At 39.8% G+C, this 22,216-nt stretch overlaps 1 protein-coding gene across 7 annotated transcripts in view; it reads left to right on the plus strand.

The window, feature by feature from the left end:
- Positions 1-4,698: 4,698 nt before the first annotated feature.
- The window catches only part of PROM1 (prominin 1), an 86,086-nt gene continuing 68,568 nt past the window's right edge, over positions 4,699-22,216 (plus strand). For 6 of the 7 annotated variants that reach the window (XM_075066565.1, XM_075066559.1, XM_075066564.1 and 3 more), the window contains exons 1-2: positions 4,699-4,769; positions 12,063-12,492. In XM_075066565.1, coding sequence (XP_074922666.1) covers positions 12,273-12,492 — 220 coding nt within the window. In that variant the 5' untranslated portion in view covers positions 4,699-4,769; positions 12,063-12,272. Of the gene's footprint in view, positions 4,770-4,912; positions 4,994-12,062; positions 12,493-22,216 lie in introns of those variants that run through there. The other variant, XM_075066560.1, reaches the window with a different exon arrangement.

Below are 22,216 nucleotides of genomic sequence, written 5' to 3' on the forward strand. Positions count from 1 at the left end.
CTGTGTGCAGGTATGGTCACTCCATCTCAAAAAAGATATAGTGGAATTGGAAATGGTTCAGAAAAGGCCAACAAAAATGATTAGGGGTCTGGAATGGCTGCCATATGAGAGATTAATAAAACTAGGACTTTTCAGCTTGAAAAAGAGACAACTAAGGGGGGATACGATAGAAGTCTATAAAATCATGTATGATGTGGAGAAAGTGAATAAGGAAGTATTATTTACCCATTCACACAACATATGAACCCAGGGTCACCCACTGAAATTAATAGGTAGCAGGTTTAAAACAAACAAAAGGAAGTATTTTTTCACACAACACCGTCAACCTGTGGAACTCCTTGCCAGATGTTGTAAAGGTCAAGACTATAACACGGTTCAAAAAAGAACTAGATAAATTCTCGAAGGATAAGGTCCATCTGTCATAAAGCATAATTCCCAATTCTGAACCTTAGCGTCCAAAAGTGGTTGCCTGCATGAACCTCCAAGCTTAATTACCAGCTTGGATCTTATAGCGCTGCCACCAGACAGGAATTACAGTGCCTGCCTCACCCTGGTCTCCCCAAAACCTTCCCTGGGGGCCCAAGACGTCAGATCCCTGAGTCTACAACAAAGGGAAATAACCCCTTCCCCTTGTCTCCTCTTTATTTCCTCCCCGGCTTCCTCTCCTGCATGGCCTGGACGATCACCCTATTTCAATTCCTTGAATTGCAAAACAGAGAGATCAAGTTTCTTTCACCCTCAGTCCAAGTCCCTGCAAAGGTAAGCTTTGCACTCTGACACAAAGAGATTTTCCCTTCCCCCTGTTTCCTTCCTCCCCACCAATTCCCTGGCGAGTTTTAACTAGGAAAAATCCAGGTCTTAAAAGAAGCTTTATATAAAAAGAAAGAAAAGACATAAAATTATCTCTGTATCAAGGTAACAATATACAGGGTCAATTGCTTAAAAGAAAAATGAATAAACAGCCTTATTCAAAAAGAAATACAATTTAAACATTCCAGCAACTACACACATGTAAATACAAAACAATATAAAAACTATATTGTCCTTATCCTGTAACTTACAACTGGGAAACAGAAGATTAGAAGCTTGAAGATAGAAAGATCCCTCTCAGAGCCGAGAGAGACTAGACAGACGAGACAGACAAAGGACACACACCCAAAACTTCCCTCCCTGAGCTTTGAAAAATCCGGTTTCCTGATTGGTCCTCTGGTCAGGTGTTTGGTTCCCTTTGTTAACCCTTTACAGGTAAAAGAAACGTTAACCCTTAACTATCTGTTTATGACACCATCAATGGCTATTAACTGGAGTGGGCAGCAGTGATGTCCCTAGCCAGTTTGCCAGAAGTTGGGAATGGGCGACAGGGGATGGATCACTTGATGATTACCTCTTCTGTTCATTCCCACTGGGGCACCTGGCATTAGCCACCATTCTTGTGGCTTGAGGATTATGCTGTGACTCAAGTGAGAGATAGGTCCCCAGGCGCCAGCCTGAGTGAGCAGGGCTCATGAACAGAGGCAGACATATAGGCGCTGAGGCCTGGGGAACTGGTACAGTGAAGTTTTAGGTGATGAGGGATTCTAGGTGCCTCCAGAGTTGGGGAGCAGTGGAGCAAGGGTTCTGAGGATCACAGTGCTGCCTAAATATTGGACTTAGGTGCCTAACATGAGCAGTCCTTTTATGGATCTGGGCCTTGAGGACCATAGCGAGCTGCTGTAAATTGGTGCTTGCCAAGTTAGGCTGCTTAAACTTGTTCCAGGTCAGAAAATCAGGGAGATATTACTGTCAGTTAGTTCTCAGCTTTCTTCTCTTTTCCCCACTCTTCTTGGCTGCACTTGGGGAGCTGCCTAGAGCAAGGGAGCCATCACTTGCTAGGTGCTTCCCTAGACTCAGGCAGAACCAGTTGAGCTCCCACCCTGCTGTCCCTCATCCAACAGGAACAGAGCAATCAGAATTGTTCTCTTCTCCCTCCCCTGAGGGGCAGCAGGAATCAGTAGGGAAACTGCTGAGCAGCTGCAGCAGGGAAAGGTCAGCAGCTGTTCAGAGTGCTCTTGGATCACATCAGAGCTGCTCCTGGAGTTGCAGGCAAAGCAGTAGAAGGCAGATGGTGAGGTCAGGCCCCCATCCACCATCTCATGGTGATAAGGCTAATTCAAACATTTTCATTTAAAAACCAGCGTGTCACTCAGTGAACACATTTTCAATTGATAGTCCAATAGAAATGATCTTGACAATCACTTTCAAGTGCCTCAGGACTGGACACCTATAGTGTAAGGAAACTCAAACATAACTGGAAAGTTGTACCTTTCTTTCATTCACCAGCCTATTCACCAAAAGCTGGGAAAGATGTTATGCATTGTTCATTTTGAACAGAAGGCATGGACTTGCCTGAAATCAGCAAATTAGTTTAATTGACAAATTTATTTTTGCAAAAACTAACTCTATTTTGTGAAAATTAGCATATCTGCCTATAATTCCATTTAAGTACTTCAGAAGCAACCCACCTACAGGGATATGTGAACTACTGGTTTTTTCATATAATAGAATAGTGGTTGCTCACCATTGATGAGCCAAGTGAAAACTTGAATTTCTTCTGGTCAAGCAGAGCTAGATTTACTTTTATATCTGATTTCTCACCTCCTCCTATTATATACACAATCTCTTTCAAATTTATGACTGCTCTCCAATGCATCCCTGCAATTCTTTATCTCTGTAACTGTATGACTTACCTCTGTAGCCTGTAGGTACAGTAATCAAATTGGCACTGAAATTTTACCTTTCCATTTTAATTTTTATATGGGGCAAAGGAATCAAATTCAGTAGATAGTTTGAAGAATAGTTTTGGGTGCTCATGACCTGCATTTGCTATTTGGAAACAAATGTTGCCCAATCATTTGTGCCTATTTTAGGCGATGTACTATTGAATCTGAACTCTTCATTCTCTAGTTCATTCTTGAATGCTTCCAATTTGGCTTCTACACCTTTACTTTCCCTTAGGATATTTTACAGCTGTAGATCCTATCCTTTGAGATAGCTGTGTCCTTGGTTTCTTTCCACCTCTGTCAGTTATTTCTATCTGCAAACAGAGTGAAAAAGGGAAATGAAAACCTTCTATTTTTTCCAGTGTTTAGAGCAGTATTCTGATCTTACTTCACCAATGAAAATTCTTACTGTGCCATGAGTGATAGCACTGAAAAGTGAGACTGACTGTGAAAAGTGCACAAGAATTAGTCCTACCAGTTATGCTTTGATATTCCAGTTGGTGAAAATCCAGTTGGAGAAGCATTATTTACCCCTTCATACAATACTAGAACTGGGTGTCACTCGATAAAATTAATAGGCAGCAGGTTTAAAACAAGCATAAGAAAGTACTACTTCACCCAAAGCAGAGTCGACTTGTGGAACTCATTACCAAGAGATGTTGTGAAGGTCCAAAATATAGCCAAGTTCAAAAAACGAATCAGATAAATTCATGGATGACAGGTCCATCAATGGCTATTAGCGAAGATGATCAGAGATGGAACCCCATGTTCTGGGTGTCCCTGAATTGCTGACTGCCAGAAGCTAGGACGGGACAACAGTGGATGGATCACTTGATAAATGCCCTTTTCAGTTCATTCCCTCTGAAGCATCTGGCAACAGCCACTGTTGGAAGACAGGATACTGGGCAGGTGGGCCATTGATCTGACCCAAGTCTGGCCATTCTTCTGTTCTTAAAACCAAGCTAAAATCTCAAAGCTGCAAATAAAAAAATACACGACGTGGGACAAGGAACACACAAATACAGTCCCTGGAGAATGGAAGTTCCTGCAGACTGACATATAGGAAATAGAGAGTTTGGGAACATTAATTTGGCTCCCTGTCTTACTGATAAATCACTGGTCTCTTTTAGAAGCCAAAGGAACCACTTAGAAACAAGGACATGAGCCCTGGGAGTAGAAAGTATAATCTTGTTAGGAAACCAGGGCAACCTCAGAAAGGATAAAATATTGTTCCAAAAGCCAAAAATAGAAGTGGCTTTTAATAATGTAATTTACAGGAAACGCATAACTGTGTGATTGCAAAAGAATATTAAGCTGCTTTATTAAACCCCAGAATAAGGGCAGAAGGGCATTCACAAATCACCAATCTAGGGGGTAAAAGTGGGAGGCTGGAGTCAACTTACAAAATCAAACTCAAGTTTCTCCCCGGTTTTTTGAGATGCTCAGATTTTGGTTCAGCCCACTACGTATAGGGATACTGTCCCCTTGGATCCATTTTGAGTTTGAACTCTTCACTGCAAAGAGATGTCTTTTGGACCCCGGTTTTTTGTTTGCCCCACTGCAGAAATAAGGGGCAATCTGTGAAGACTGGATCCGGAACGCCTGGCCATTGGAGACCCTCAGGTCCCTGCAGGAACCACCTGCACAACTTGGACCCAGCTCTGAAGATTCAGGAGGCCTAAAGTTCGGGGCGTGCAGCTCTCGGGGGGGTCTCCTTTCCCCCCCATACTCGGCTTGCACAGAAAGCAATAGGTGGCCGAGCTGTGCATGCTGCTGGCGAACTCGGCGCGCATCCCCCTCCCATGACTTCAGCGTCCCGCAGCCCCCACTCTGTATCATTCATGAGCTGGGTGTGGGGCGCGGGGAGCTGCTGATTGGTGCGTGCGGCAGAGGGCGGTGCCTGCCGGGGGGGGGCGGGGGGCAGGCAGGGAGACGGTCGGCTGGGAGGCTCAGCAAGCCCAGCCGGGAGCTGCTGGAGCCGGAGCCGGAGCGGGCTGTCTGTGGGCCGGGGTGAGTGCTCGGCTGGCTGGCTCTCCCCGCGCGCCGCTCTGCAGGGAGGGTGGAGACCGCGGAGGGGTCCCATCGCGCGCAGCCCCGGGGCAGAGTGCATGGGTCCTGCCCTGCGAGTTGCTGCTAGTCCCTGGGTGGCGGGTCCGCAGGCAGTGCCGGTCGGGGTCGGGGTCCGGAAAAGCCTGGCTGTGGTGTGGGAGCCCATTGGCGTGGGCTATGAGAGGGTATAGAAAACATCGGGGTGTGTGGGAGAGAGGTATCCTCTGTAGAGAGTGGAGCGGTACCTCCATAGAAAGCATTGTAGCAGAGGCACTGCTAGCCCGTGGGGGGGGCCCTAAGCAGGGATATTTAGGGTGGGGCCTGATCCCTCACCCACCCCTAAAATACGGATTGCTATTTGTACAAACCAAAAATTATGCCAACTTAATGCATATTAATGACTTGTTAAAAAAGCCCACGTTCAATAACGTGAACAGTATTTTGGGGGTAATACTAAATCAGGACCCCTTTGAGCCTCTTGGGCCGCTAAGCAAGTGCTCGGTCTACTCATGCCTAACGCCACCATTTGTAGCCTGCGGGAGAGGAATTCCTTCTAGCAGCCATGGGAGAAGGGAGCGGGACCTTGCTGTAGAAAACAGTAGATGTGGGGTGGGGGGAGCAGAAGGACCCCCCATAGGAAGCACTGAGGGAAGAGGGGTTCCCTCTATAGAAAACACTATGAAGGGGTGAGGCATGTGACACAGAAGGGTGAAACATCCTTCCCATTATAGAAAGCGTTGTGGTGGGACCCTATGTTCTCTGCAGTGAATGAAGATGATTCCTTGACCCCCTAATGGTATGTTTGCATGAACTTTGCAGAGAAGGGTATGTAGCATATGTTGGGGTCATTGACTCTTCCAAAGGAAGTGGAGTCAGACCTAATAAGTGTGTGAGGATTTGGATGTGAGACAAGCACAGGGCAGTACTGTGAGAGAAAAATGAGGACCTCCAGAGATTAACTAGTATACCACACTATGGAGATGAATAGGGTGCTGTTTTAGAAACTACTTCATCTAGCAGGTTCAAGAGGGTGTGTTGTAATAAGCAAAACTGTGCTGTGGTATCTGCAGTCAAATCTTGAGTCCAGACTTGAAGCAGAGACCCAGCCGTGCTCACCTCTGTGGCTTTGTATATGTTACAACATTTTATTGTGCTCAAAGGTGACTGTGAAGAGTTGAGATAGCTTATGAGTTACTGACCATTAGTCACTGTAGTTTAGGACAGATTGTATTGAAAGGTCATGAATGATTACATTCTGGTCCCAGCAGGGAATCATGAAGTGTTTGTTTTGTGGGGTGGAGAAGGGAAACGGGGGGGGGGGGGCAGGAGAGAGGAGTTGACTCTGTCTCCTTCCATGCATCCTACCCAGGGAAGCAATTAAGAAAGAAGCTGTAAAATCAGTTCTGTAACTCCAACCCAGACAGAATTTAACTACAAATCATACTATGTAATTTTTAGAATTAAACTGGTGAGGGGAGAGGAAGAAAATCTCAACTGTTTAAATGTAATTGGGAAGAAGGGGGGAGGGTCTTGTCCCATTTATGAGATATTATTTACACAATCTGTTGTAATCCATTTTCCTTTGCATTAGAACCTTTCCAGCATACCCCACCAGTTCTGAACTGTCAGCACAGCAGATTTCCTTTTTATGGAATGGCTTCATAATGTTTAATGTTTTTATAATCTTTTATTATTGCTCTACAGTGCTCTCATAGGGCATGCTTTATAAATATTATCAGAGCAAACAAGCTGGGTTTTTTTTCTGTCCCACTTAATGAATCTGTGGGACCTCAAGGGCCAGATTAAAACATCTGAACGTCCAGATGTGGCCCACGGGCTGTAGTTTACCCACCTCTGGTGTAGTGACTTCTGTACATAGAAAAGTATGAGGAGGGGTTCAGGGGGAAAAAAAGCCAAAATCTAGTATTTTTAAAGATGAAAGCTAATACCTGTGCAAATTACAATGAGAAATAAACTAAATTATTCCATTCAGTTACATTTTATGTAGCTGAACTTAAGGTTTTCATGAAAAACAAGGACATTAAAATGAATGTCTGGTATGATGTGAATTAATTAAGAAACTCCTTTTAAAATACTTGATCTTCTATACAGCTCTGTTCCCCTGCCCACACACTTATACTGAATATGAAGAATCTGTGTATCGCCATGAGTGTAGCTCACAAGGTGCAAGAGTAAAACTTAATGTGCGTTTTGTTTCTAATGATACAAAAGTCTTGTGCTATGGTGAAGAGTTTCATAGAAATAAACTCTCATATGTTTGTAGCATTTTTTTTGTTGCTCTTGCAGCTTTGCCTTGGGGATTGGTGGCATTTTTATTGATTGCATATTCTGTGGATAGGTTTCTTTTTCCAATGCTGTTGATCTGCTGTAGCATTGTTAGCTAGCAACAAACTTCCAAAAAGTTTTTGTTTGTATAGCAAGATAAGGAAAACAGAAGGATCCCATTAACAGCCCCGATCCCTTGTGATTTGAGTAGGGGAGCTGTCTTTCAGTGAGTGCAATTCCTATTCAGATGCACATTGGCTTTTTTGAGCCATAGGACTGGTAACATTTCTGCAAGCTTATTATTTTTATTATTATTTATTATTACTATTATTATTGATATAGCACCCATAATGTGCTGGTGCTTTACAGAGCACTTGTATTGAGGAGAATTTACCCTTTTTCCAAAAATAATAATAATAATAAAAAAAAAAAAAAAATAGCATGGCAAGAAATACCACCTGTTAGAGGGAGAATAAGAATTCTAGAGGCATTTCTTTTTGATTCCCAAGAGGCCAGGGGAGCGAAAACTATTTTATTTCTAAAGTGTAGTTGCTAAATTTATTTATATTTATAATGATAGCATCTGGGGATTTCACTGGCATCTGCAGAATTGAAGAACGTTTATGTTCATGTCCTCATAGCAGGGTGCCATTAGTGTCCTGAAATATGGGCTTGGACCTTGCATTTTCAACAGCATTCTTCTGTTAAGCCTACTAATCTTTTTAGTGTCATAATATTGTATCACTTAATATTTTCATCAGAGTCACACTGGTGATGCTAGTTGTTTTTCTCCCTCAAGAAGGCACCTTCATAGTGCTTTACTCTTGTCTGCATAATTCTGTGAAACTAAACATTCTCAGGTTTGGAAATTAAGGGCTCAATTTATCACCAATTGAAGTCAATTGGAACCTTTCCAGTGGCTTCATTAAGCATTGAATCAGACCCTAATTGATTAGCACTCAGAAGCTAAATAATAGATTTACTTGAAAATTATCAGAAAATTCAAATTGCACTCAGAAGTTGTATACTATTTTTTTCGTGCAAAATGGAGGTTGAACTCCTGTTAAAGCTGGGTTTTATTTCACACTTAAAGTTAGTATGATGTTTCTACCATTCCATAATTAGAGGCATTCTAAGCGATTTACAATATATGCTGCTTGTTACATTTAATCATAGGGCAATAGATAAAGGGGTAAGATAGCAATCCACGATGAAGAAAATCTTGAAGACTAAAGAATGAAGTAAACAAATTCGGGGAAAAATATAAGATATCCTTTGGGACTATATATCTGTCTGGTTCATAGCATGGATGCTTTGTAACAATCAGTTATTGCTTTGAAAACATTGAAATATTTGAATTTATATGTGTAGTTTTATATGTGTAGCATTGAGCGTCATGCTTCAAGGTAGTTGGAAAGACTGCCTTTTTTGAATAAGGCATAGGTTTTTCAAATATTTAGAGTATTATTAGAGTTGTTCTTTCCTGGCTTTTTCTAGTAAAGATAGGCCAGTTACTGAGAGGAAATAGAAGCTGAACACCATGAAGGGAGGAATAGTCTTTATTCCTGGCTCTGATTTTGGATTTTTCTGTCTCAGAGAGCTCCTCTAGCTTTTGAATGATATTTTGAACAAGGCATGTTTATCGCTCTTTGCAACAATAAGTAGTGGATCTGTGGTGTAGCTTGGTGTTGTCCAGGTTGATAAACTGGATTTCTCCTCAGAACACTTGCTTTGTGTAATTTAGCAGGGGGGATGGAGGATGGGAAAAGGTTCTTAGATTTCCCCATAGCTGTGGTGTACTCCTGCAAGAGAATCCATCACCACCACCATTGTAGTTTTCTGCCTTCATGCTTCATCAGACTTTGGTGCACCATGGAGATCTGGGGGACAGGGGTTGTTTGATAGTAAAACGTGTGTATTGTTTGTATTATTTTACCGTTGGTCCTGCAGTGAATGGTTCTTTTCTTCCAGGGTGTTCTAGAGGCTCACCAGATTCATGACCCTTCAAGGATGAGCCAGCCTGGGTGGTTCACCTCTTGCTTGGGAAATAGGGTGACCAGACAGCAATTGTGAAAAAACGGGATGGGGCTGGGGACCAATAGGCGCCTATATAAAACAAAGCCCCAAATATTTGGACTGTTCCATAAAATCGGGACATCTGGTCACTCTATAGGGAAAGTCATGAACTCTGCTGGGGGAAAGTACTGTTGGACCAGGAGAACAGTAAGCTGCTTATATTCCTCATTTCCACTCAAAGCTCAGTCCAGCACATGGGTCCAGACACAATTCTGGGAAAATTAGTGGTTGACATAAGGTGTTACAGGTGTCCTTTATATGTGTACTGATGTTCTGAAGGGCAAGAAATCTAGGATACTCCAGTAGAGTGCTAGACAGTAGCTTGACTGGCCCCTCTAAGGAGTTTGCAGTCAGTTGAGACCTGTACACCAGCAGGAGTCTGGATCAGTCCTGTGCTTGGATTTGTATTACAGATGGATGCTCTTGAAGGATTTAGCCTTTAAAAAAAGAGCATTTTTGGCATCCGAAGTCAGAGGAGAACAGAAATGCCATCTTTTTTGTTTTTGTTTTTCTGCTTGTGTTGTACCAAATAGCCAGTACCGGCCAACTGGCCCAGGGCTGAGTTGGCGGAGTTGTCTAACTAGGCCTCAGTGACACAGAGGCAAATTCATATGTTTCATTTGAAATGAACAGTATTGGCTCTTTGCTTATAGACTTCCTCAGCAGTAAAATTGACATGACTCTTGTATTTTCACTACTGCTCTTCTTTTCTTAATAAAAGATGTAAAAGTGACCACAGTTTTGTTGATTTCACTGTTTTGGGAAGCTACAACCAGCAGCAGAATCATTAGAGTTGAGTTCACTTACTCAAAACGACCATATCTCATTGGTTCATGTTCTATTATTTGTATTATCATAATGCATCATAGCCCCAGTCATGGACCAGAACCCCTTTGTGTTAGGTGCTGTACAAACACAAAACAAAAAGACTGTTCCTGCCCCAAAAAGTTTACGTCTAGATATAAGACAAGAGACAACAGGTGAAGCAGACAGACTGGGATTAAAAGGAAACTATAGGACAGTATTGGCCAGTAAAATAGGCAGTGATCTCAGCAACCTAACTATTCTCCTGTTTTTATAGGCCTCACAGCAAAGGAGAGTTCTGAAGGGGGATAATGAGTTAGTTTTGTAAATGTTTATGGAGAGTTACTCTCAAGCATGGGGGCAACGTGGAAGAAAGCATAAAGGTGCTTGTTTGAAAATTTTTACAAGTGGGTGATGGAGGCTGACCTGGGCTGAACACATGTGGGAGTCGACTTTTCAATGCTGAATAAGAGATGATAGGTAGGGTGGCCATAGGCTACAATAATGAGACAAATAACTGATTTTTGAAATGATAGAAAAAGGGAGCCAGTGATGGGATGCAAAGAGGGGTTACGTGATTAAAGCAATGGGTTAGGAAAATGAACTTTGGAGCAGCACTTTGAATGGATATGAGTGGATGATGGTTCCATTTGTCAAGGCCAGAGAGAAGGAGGTTGAAGTAATTGTGATATGAAATGATGAGAACCCAGAGAGAGGTCTGAGTTGAAGATGACACCCAGCTTGCAGGCCTGAGTGACATGTAGGATTGGTAATGTTTCCCACAGTGATTTGAGAAAGGGGGCAGCAGGGAGGATTGGTGGGGTGGGGGATTAAGAGCTCTGTTTTAGCCATGTTGAGCTTGAGCTGACAGACATCCATGAAGAGCTATCAGAGACAGACCAAGTTTTTAATTTGAACAGAAGACAGGTCTTTAGTAGAAAGGTAGGTTTGTGAGTGTCAGCATACAAATGGTAGTTGAATTGGTGTTTGTGACTGAGATTACTTTTTGAGAGAGAAGAGAAGGAGACCAAGGACAGAGTGCTGTGGAAAGCCTTACAATTAGCAGGAATTTGTGAATGAGACCCGTTTGTGCTTTATAGGGAAAGCTTCCTATCTACCTGTGGCAAGCAGATTTTACAGTAATTGGCAGAGAAGGTGTTTCTTGAATCTAGAACATTCAGCATCAGTAAAATGATTTAGCTTCATTTTGGTTACAAATTGAAAGTGAAGACTAACTTACATTACATTATTGGCTATGTTGAAAGGGAAATATGTTATACTAAATATGTGGGGGTTTGTTTTTTGGGGGGCATTTTATGTTTGAGGGAATTAAGTATTTTAATTATTTAAATTTTAGTATTAGAAAATGCATGAGGTTGATTGTTTTTATCCATATTTTATTTTTAAAGTCCATATACCCTGTCTGATGTCCCTACAATGTTGTGTGCCAGAAGTTTTTTTCCCCATGACCATATGTTACTGGCACTATAAAATGAATTGAAAGTTTTTAAATCCTTCTTTGTTAGGTGGTAATTTCTGGCTTCTCCGTTAATAAAATAATGCCACAAGAATAAAGAAATAAACATGCCTCTGCTAACCGATGTGGAGAGGGAAGTTTTGCAACATTGGCAAGTTATGAATTCTCAGGGCAGAGAAATTATATCATTTTGTATTAATCATCTGCTTATGTATATCAGTCCTTGTGTGGCTGTCTCCATGCATTTAAAGTTGGATGTTAAAGCATTCATAAAATGCACTCTGATTATTTTGTGACTAAATACAATACATCTGACTCTTGCAATTATAAGTAAAGTAAATATTTGTTCCTTTGATTTCATTTGCTCTTTAATATAATATTTATTTTAAAGGCTCAGTCAAAACTGTGAATAATCAGTGGTTTCCTCAAGTACTGTGTATAATGGATCAGTTTTTTCACACACAGGAATAAATTGGTCTGGTCTGCCCTATTTAGCTGGCCAGTATAATCTTTTTGTGTTATATTTCCACATGAGATTGGAGGCATCTCACATTTTCATATCCTTGTGGAGTGAAGGTGTTCATTAAAGAGTTGTTTTCTGTCTTTGCCAGAAATGGTGCACTGCCTCAGTTCTGTGAAGAGCTTCCACGCCATTCCGAAGTCAGTGTACATTATCGAAGACTAAGCAAAGGACTGAAGACATCAACTTTTTCCTGCTGACACATCTCACCCCTCGTGAAGAGATTTCTAATGTGCTGAAGATTCCTAGACTTTTTGGGGGAGCAAAATCTCTACCTCATATTTTATGAATACTTTTAGCCATGGCTGTGGAACTTTGTTTACTGCTGTTGTTGCTTTGTGGAAGTACTGTTTCAGAGGTGCAGCCTTTACACAAACCGCCTCCTGGAACTTTGGATTTTGGGTTTGTGCCTGCGAAAACATATGATACAAATGCATATCATGAACCTGGACCAATAGGAATTTTGTTTAGACTAGTCCATTCTTTCCTTTATTTAGTGCAACCAAATTCTTTTCCACAAGGTAAGTATGTAAATTATATCTTATTTTAATGACCTACTTTTAAGATATTAATTTTCATAGTAAATAGTGACATCCCCACTTAAAAATAGATGATATATATGGGTTCATTACCAGCAAGCAGTGGGGTTATGAATCTGTAAAAAATCACTGGTGTTTGTCAATGATTGAAATCTGCCAGTGAAATTTTTTTTCTCATAAATTTATTCTTTAGCTATTTGAGTTTTTTTATTTTATTATTATGTTTATTTTATTGAAATTTTGTTCCCATCTCAACTCTACTTTGAATCCACTGCTTCTGAAAAAGTATAAAAGTCTTGCCTCAGGTTTTAATCTGGGATAAAAGTTGAATTATTCTCCTTTTCAGTGGTCATTGACAGACTGACTTTTTACTATGTAATTACAAGATTTGTTCTAGAGATTATTCTGCAAAAGGAATGTCAGTAGCAAAGTAGCATGCATTTCTATATCTGTGCATCTGTACTGAAGTCATAAGGACAATTGCATTGTATAGCTACATCTAACTTGTGGCTTATTTTGTTTACCTTTGTAACCTTAAAAACTGAAGCTTTTACTCTCTTATTGGACTATTTCTCTGTCCCCTCGCCCAACCACTCTGGTTCCCAAAGCTGGAAAAGAAATAATAAGTTCTTAAGAGAAGCATACATGTTCAAGATTTCTAGATTGTCCATGAAAGACTCTTTAGTAAGCTCTTGGAGCTGTGGATCTGTTTTTTTATTACTGGTTTGTGTTTTTTTACCACGTTTACACCGTCTAGTTCAGGTGTTAAAACAGAATGTCAATAGTATTTGTATAAAATTGGCATTAAAATTCACAGCAGGCTGAAATTTTAGTATATGAAAGCTGAGCAACATTTTTATTTTGTTTTACTTACAGATTTTCACCAAATTACTTTGTCTGTTTTTAGCTGTAGCTGTGCACAAAAAATACATACTAGTTTTAAATGTTACCTGCATTTATATCTTAAAAATCTTTTCAGTTCAGATAATTGGGATTTAGAAAGATAGTATGTGCATCAGTCCAAATGCTGTACTTCTCAGGATAATTACAAGGAGCTATAACTTCATAATTGGTTACTGCTATGTATAAGAAGTGAGCTGTAGCTCATGAAATCTCATACTGAAATAAATTTGTTAGTCTCTAAGGTTCCACATGTACTCCTGTTCATTTTGCTGTGTATAGTGTCTTCTATAATTTGTTCTTTCAATATAAAAATATGAAGTCTACAACCATGTCAATGCTTGTGGAAGAAAGCGGTCAAAACAAACTGGAATGGGTCTGTAATGTTATATTGAAACCAAAACTTAAAAGAATAGGATAATTCTTATTCTGACTACGCCTCTGAGTTATTACAAGTTCACATAAATACTGTACTGGATCCCGCAAGCCTTGTAAGTATCCATTTCTCATATTAATTATCCAATTGATTTTTAATGAAATTACTCTTGTGAATAAGAGTTCCAGGAATTGGTCCTATGAACATGGATGCAAATTTTAAGTTTATGGGGACTAAACCTGTAAATACTACCAGGCATAGGGTTTATTACAATTTTTGTAATCCTATGGGACTACTTACAGTAGTTAATTCTATACCCAGTGGTAGGTGTTTCCAAGGTTAGGCCCATGGAGAGTAAGTAGATACCTAAACATAAGTTCTTTGTTCTTATTTAACATGTGCTTTGCTTTTCTTCTCTTCTCTCCCCTTGATATTTTTCAAAACCTAGTTTCAAAGTCTTTTTTATCAGAGGGGTAGCCGTGTTAGTCTGGATCTGTAAAAGCAGCAGAGAATCCTGTGGCACCTTATAGACTAACAGACCTTTTGGAGCATAAGCTCCAAAACGTCTGTTAGTCTATAAGGTGCCACAGGATTCTCTGCTGCTTTTAAAGTCTTTTTTGTTCTCCCTTATCCCAAAATTTAGATCTGAAGGATGATGTGGATTTCTGAGTTGTCATCATGTAATTAGTTTAATCCCATAATCTGTTTTACCATATGCTGTTCTATTTCATATCTAATGTATTAATTATGAGGTTACTTTTTAACTGTTTATAAAAAAAAAAAGACACTGGAATAGGATTTAGTCCAATCTAGAGTTGAAAAACACAGATAATTTTTAGGTCCACATATACCTTTTACACAACCTCTTCCAGAGTGTTTAACTGTAAGCTTTGTTGCTATTAATTAGGCAGAGGCTTCAGAAGAGTTTAAATCTTAATGTAAGCTGTGGGTATTAGCCTAGTTTTCCCCTGAACCTTCATGTAATCAATGTTTGTTGTTGCTTTATAGCCATGAATCGGAGAAGAAATGTAATTAATAATGGTACTTGATCATTGAAAGGTCTGGAAAACATGGCCGTTCAAATAGCAGTTGAGAAATGGGGAGATTGCTAAGAGTCTCACTTCCACCTTTGACCTTTCTCTTTGTTCACCTGTAGTACATGGCCTGCTGATTTTCCTTGTTAGTGCTAGAGAGGGATTTCTTTAAAGATACTGTTTTAAGATTTAGGGCTTGTCTACACTGGCGGTTAACAGCGGTGCAACTTTCTTGCTCACGGGTGTGAAAAAACACCCCCCTGAGCACAGCAAGTTGCAGCGCTGTAAAGCGCCAGTGTAAACTGTGTCCCAGCGCTGGGAGCTATGCCCCTCGTTGAGGTGTGTGTTTGTCTTTTTCCCAGAGTGCTGGGAGAGACCGCGCAAAGCATGTCAAAGCACTGCTGCAGCAGCACTTTAGTGTTGCCAGTGTAGACTAGCCCTTTGTGACTCGTACTATTTAAATTGCGTGTATGTATTCTTACTGTGCTTAAATCATTTATCTGCTTGCAGTAATGTTCAAGTAAAGCTGAATGTTTCAATGCCAGCCAATGCAGATATAACATGCCTTCAAGGCACAGTAAGCAATTAATAAGGAAGTTACTGCTAACTTTGTGCCTCATGGCAAATGGCAGTGGCACAATATTCAGTGGTGTAGCTGTTAGTCCCAGGTGTTTAGAATGACAAGGTGATGAGGTAATATCTTTTATTGGACCAACGTCTGTTGATGAGAGAGACAAGCTTTTGAGTTTACACATAGCTCTTCTTCCAGTCTATGAAATAAATTGGCTTCCTGTGGATGCTATGTTGGAGAAAGATTACTTTTAAAAGAAGCAAAGTCTTAGAAGTTACAGATCTTGCATTCTAGATAATAGCAAGTTAGATATAGGGGGGAAAGGTGGATAACTGTCATTGGTTTGCAGAAAAAAATCAAGTATAAATCTTTAAAAATAATAATAATAATAATAATCCTGACATGTTTATTGAATGTTATGGTGATGGGAATCAGAATAACAATAGGAAACAGATAATTCATAGCTTGGCTATTTTTGACAAAGATAATTGAAATCGCAAAATGGGTTACTGTAGAAACATGGATAAGATTTATGTGGCAAAGTGCTGTTTTACTAGATTGTCTTGTGTGGGTGCATAGTAATACTCCAATAATTTTAGGTATTTTTAAGAAGCCCTGTGTAATTATGATTTGCATTGTAAGTGAAGAAAACAGGAGAAAGTTGTTTGTGTCTGAGTAAAGATAATATCAGAATGACGTGTGTGTAAGTAATAAAAACAATGCTCCAAATGGTAGCCTAAAAATGTGGATGCGCTCTTACTGCAGTTGCTAGTTCTAAATGTTTTACTCAGCTTCTATTGAAAATTTAAATGTTACCTTGGTTTCTGTTAGATTAATGCATAATTGAAAATAAATGGTCACTAGGAGAGTTTCATGGCCATAAATCTAACTTTTAAAAATACTAAATTTATATAATAGGAAAATTAGTTATGTGATCAAATGTATGTCTTAAGTGTTATACACACTAACAAAATTAGGTCAGGGAATTGCAGCACCGCTTCAGTACACTAATTGTTTAAGTTGCTGAGTTTGAAAGGGCAATATTAAGTTCCTACTGTGGGGGAAAGAAACTAGTCCTAGTTTTTTTTAAAAAAATTGTTCATTTTGGTATTTGACTGGAAGGACTGTAGTGAGTATTGAGAGCTAAAGTCTGTTTTCAGTTCTACCCACTAAATCCCATTGACTTCACTGGAAATTGCACAGATGTAAATGAGAGCAGAATTTGTCCTTAAGCATATGATACATAAATATTCTGTGGGGAGATGTGGCCTAGTGGATAGAATTGGAATAATGGTGCTACCCTCCTTTGTAAAGTGTTCCAATATCTGCTGTTGAAAAGCTCTATTTAAATGGTAGGTATTATCTCATGTTTTGTTAGTAATTCAACTTAACATTATAATAAATGTTGGCATTTCCAGGAGAATTACAAACAATTTGTTGTCACTCAACTAAGACTAGATATAAGAAAACAGCCTTTGGGTTTTTTCTTCTCACCAGAGGATGTTTTGAAGACCAAGACTATAACAGGGTTCAAAAAAAAACTAAAGTTCATGGAGAATAGGTCTATCAATGGCTATTAGCCAGGATGGGCAGGGATGGTGTCCCTAGCCCCTGTTTGCCAGAAACTGGGAGTGGACAACAGGGGATAGATCACTTGATGATTATGTGTTCTTTTCATTTCCTCTGAAGCACCTGGCATTGGCCACTGTTGGAAGACAGGATATTGGGCTAAATGGACCTTTGGTCTGACCCAATATGGCCATTCTTATGTTCTAACTTGTTGAAAGATGAAACAATCATTTATTAGTGAAACTAAATTAATCTATGATAGTAGCATGGTACTAGTGAAACGGCTTGTTTATACCACTTGGTGTGCTATGAGCCTTCAAATGTGAATTTGTTGTGTACAGGGTATGGTCAATATGATCATTTGGTTGCTATGAATATCTTAAAGTGGCTTCTGTCTTTATTCCTGTGGAAACCAGTTATTAGTTCCAATAAAATGATTATCTGAGATTCATTTGCCAACAGGGTGTGCACAGCAAATATTAATCTTAGAAGTTTTCCTCTTCTAGCTTAAGAGTGAGAAGTCATTAAGAGAAGCAGGCTCAGGAGAAACACCCATTTGTTTTTCAGTAAAATAAGACAAAATTATAGGCATGGCCCACTGTACTTAATCAGGGTGGTACAGGCAGTGTATTATGGAGTTCCAACCATTACCTTCCAGATACGCACCATTTAGAACAAACCATTTGACAAGTAAACTTGTCAAACATATGCCTTCATGGCAAAACATGGTTTGACACGTTAAATACTCTACTTCCCATGAGGAGGAAGGATAAAATAGTGACTGAATCTCAGAACTTGAGTGCAATTGATCTGAGAGCTATTGTCTAGTAGTGTGAGCACAAGGCGGGGGTTTAGGAACTTGGGAGTTCCAATGCTAGCTCTGTCATTCAATCCCCATGTGATGTTAGGCAAGACAGTTATGCCCTGATTTTCAAGTCATTGGGAGTTGCAAGTGGCAGTGCTCAGCATTGTAACCTCTCTTCCTCATTTTCCCCATCTGTAAAACTTCCGTATCTCTCTCAAATATTACAATGATTAGATAATGTTTGTTTAAAAAAAAAAGGAAAATAACTACATTTAGTAGAATTTACTATTACTGCATAGCACTTACACTGACTCAACTGTAAGTAAACTAACAAAGCATAGATAAAACCTACTCAAATGATGAGTGGAAAGGGAAAGATATTATGAATTGTTCGATTCCGAAAACTGCATTTGATATGGTGTTACGTGTAAGGCATTGAAGCAGAATCTCTTTGCAAGTTTTAACACAAAACTATTGTCACTCAATGTAATAGTGTTACAGCTCTACAAAAGTAACAATTTTAATCTAATTTCTTTGCTTCTCTCATTAATTTAACCAGTTACTAACAAGGAGCAAAATTAAGTTAACTAGAAATGGACAAGAATGGCCTTACTGAGTTATCCCAGTGGTTCATCTAACCCAGTATTCTATCTTCTGAGTGTGACCAATGCCAGATGCTTCAGAAGGAATTGAATTGAACAGAACAATCGTTGAGTGATCCATCCCCTATTGTCCAGTTCGGTCATTTGGCAGTCAGAGTCTTAGGAACACCCAGAGCATGAGGTTGCCTCCCTGGCCATCTTGGCTAATAGGCCCATCAATGGCTATCTTCCATGAAATTATATAATTCTTTTCTTTGTTGGGTCAGCAAAATGGCAGATGAATTCAGTCTTAAGTGGAAAGTAATGCACATTGGAAAAAACGATTTGCCTGGTACTGAGGTTAGGCTTACTGGCCTGTAATTGCCGGAAGCACCTCTGGAGCCTTTTAAAAAAATTGATGTTACATTAGCTATTCTCCAGTAATCTGGTACAGAGGCTGATTTAAGCGATAGTTTACAAGGCATGGGAAAGTAGCAGGTATCCTAATCCTGTGTAGTAATCGATTAGTTTGTGCATACCCAATAAATATTTCTTCTTAGTATGGTTTCAGCCGAAGAGTAGGCAAAAATGTGGATCTTTACTCTAATAGTCTCTCTCTTATTTATGCAGACATTCCAGTGATATCCAAGGAGATGTGTGCATGTTGGGAAAGTATAATATTGAAGTTGAAACCAGCTGTATAGATCTGAAAGCTAAGTTTTGTTCTTAGACTTTAAATGTCTTTGGATCCTTTCCACAGAAAATTTAGATCCCCTGAGTATTATGTTAGAGTTGATGAGATGACTGTTCCATTTATATTGTCTCAGTCCAGGTGCAAAAGACTATCTATAAATTGTCACAGAAGTGTGCATATGCTTCACAACCCTTTAAATGTGCCATATGATCCTGTGCCTTCATCCTCTCCTCCAGTGCTGTGGTTGAAATTATGATATAGCTTTGAAAAGAGTAGTAAAATCCTGATACTAACTAATGACCACAAAACATGTATAGCTGGGCAATTAATACAACTGTGTGGTTTCTGAACAAGAGCATGGGCCTGAGTGTTTGATTCTGCCTTCTCGGGGTCCTTTTTTGGGACTAGTCAACAATTATACCCAGTTTAAGTCTCCATATCCAATTCTAATTAGAAAATAACATTGAATGTTGTTGGCATAGGACAAACAAGAGACGTATGAAATGTCCGACAGGTTATGGGTTTGGGTGTTCAGTTTTCTTTACATAAGAGCAAATCGTTTTTGATGTTTCCCAAAGTGGCGTCTGGGACTTTCTTTCTGACTGCTAACAATCCTTAAGTCTGTGGCTAGCATGAAAATAACTTGCATGTCAATAGCTGGAAATGATGTGGTGTAACTGCTTAAATCCCGATAGCACCATACTTCTCCCCCTAAACTCCGAGATACTCAAACTAGGTGTTCCTCCATTTGTCTTGTCTGCAGGAGCTTATCCAATTGGTATGGTAAGAGCATCCCTAACCTGCACAAAAAACAGCTGGGGGCTGTAGATTGTGAAGTTTCTTTTGTTTTTGTTTTTGTCATTTTTGTGGGGTGGGCAGTGCCCACAGCCGTTTTCTGTGACAAAGAAGGGCTCTGGTGGGGGGAGAGGCAGCAAGACACTACGCTGTTAAAAATAGCAATGTAGATGTGGGAGGCCTGGCTTCAGCGTGTAGAGTGCTGTGTAAGGTGTATACCCTGCAGGTTCAGCATGTAGGGCACTCTACTTGCGTAAGTGATGCCTTATCATCTACACAGCTATTTATACCCATGCTAGCTGGGCATGCGGTGATATATAGTACCATTCTACCAACAGCCTGGTCCCCTGTCTGCATGGAGTATACATTCAATACGTACATTGGCTTGTGCTTCTGTCGCAGACAGCGTTGTTTGTTCTTAATCTGTGATCGTTTTTTGTATTCCTGTGTGAACTTATTTTGTTAAAATACTGATTTTTTTGTTCCCCAAAATATAGTGCTCTTTAGAGGATATTTAGATTTTTAGCAAGAAATATAATCAGTAACTGAAATATCTATGAGGTATAACTTTATAAGATGAACCCTTGCCAGGATAATGTTTATCACAGGCAAAATACAAAACATTTTAAAAAGTTATCCACAGCTATATGTAGCTTAAGCATCATTAGCCCATTATACTGATGGGCTCACTTAAAAAAAGAGGTTAGACTGTGATTGGCCTGTGAAACACTGTGGTGTAAATGTATTGGTCTTATCCTAGTTAATACATTGACTTTGCTGCGTGACCTCAAGCAAGTCATTTACTTTTCTCTAAGTCTCACTTTTCTTCATCTATAATATAGTATAGGGATATTTACCTACTATATAGGTGTCTTACACATGATAAATATTTCTAAACTGCTTGTAAGTTCAGTCAAAGCCAGAAGTGACTAATAAAAGTGCCAGTGTGGAACTGAATTGAGACTGTCCACTCATCTCTCATAGGCCAGCAAACGGTTGTGAGTTGACAACTGTTGACCTGGGATGTATTTGAAATACTAAACATAAGAATGGCCATACTGGGTCAGACCTGTGGTACATCTAGCCCAGTATCCTGTCTTCCAACAGTGGCCAGTGCCAGGTGCTTCAGAGGGAATGAACAGAACAGGGCAATTATCAAGTGATTCATCCTCCTGTCATCTGATCCGAGCTTCTGCCAGAACACAGGGGTTACGCCAATGCTGGACCTATTCTCCCTGAACTTATCTAATTCTTTATTGAACCAAATTATACTTTTTGCCTTTCCAGCATCCCCTGGCAGTGAGTTCTACAGGTTGACTCTGCATTCTCGGAAGTAATACTTCCTTTTTGTAGTTTTAAATCTGCCGCCTGTTAATTTTGTTGGGTGACTCTCTGCTTCATGTATTATGTGAAGGGATAAATAATACTTTCTTATTCACTTTCTCTACACCATTCATGATATTAAAGACCTCTATTATACCCAGCCTCAGTCATCTCTTTTCCAAGCTGCACAGTCCCAGTCTTCTTAATCTCTCCTCACATAGAAGCTGTTCCATACTCTTCATTTTTGTTGACCATCTCTGTACCTTTTCCAATTCTAATGTATCTTTTTGGAGATGGGGCAAACCGAATTACACTCAGTGTTCAATGTGTGGTTATATTATGGCTCTATATAGTGACATTAAGATATACTTTCTATCATCTATCCCTTTTCTAATGTTCTGTTAGCTTTTTTGATTCCTGCTGTACATTGACAAGATATTTTTGGAGAACTATCCATGATGATGCCAAGACCTCTATCTTAAGTGGTAACAGATAAATCGGATCCCATCATTTATGTACAGCTAGGATTGTTTTCTAATGTGCATTAATTTGCATTTATCAACAGTGAATTTCATCTGCTATTTTGTTAACGAGTCACTGAGTTTTGTGAGATCCCTTTATAACTCTTTGCAGTATGCGTTGGACTTAACTATCCTGAATAGTTTTATATTGTCTGCAAACTGTGCAACCTTCCTGTTTACAGATGCTCCTCAGGTTACACAAACCCTGACTTACGCAAGCCTGCACTTACGGAAAAAGTTCCGTAAGCGTTGTTTCTTTGGGTTTTTTGGGGTTTTTTTTTTTTTTTTTTTTGCTTAATTGTCAGGTATACTTCCCCGACTTATGCAAAATTTGACTTGCGCAAGGGGTTCCGGAACAGAACTCTTGCATAAGCCAGGGAGCGTCTGTACTCCTTTCCCCCGATCATTTGTGAATATATTGAACAGCACTTGTCCCAGTATGGATCCTTGGGCACGATTTACCTCTCTCCATTCTGAAGCTGGCCATTTATTCCTACTCTTTGTTTCCTGTCTCTTAACTTTAGTTAACTGATCCAT

This window comes from Chelonoidis abingdonii, chromosome 5 (genome assembly GCF_003597395.2).
Source record: "Chelonoidis abingdonii isolate Lonesome George chromosome 5, CheloAbing_2.0, whole genome shotgun sequence".
Classification (NCBI taxonomy): domain Eukaryota; kingdom Metazoa; phylum Chordata; order Testudines; family Testudinidae; genus Chelonoidis; species Chelonoidis abingdonii.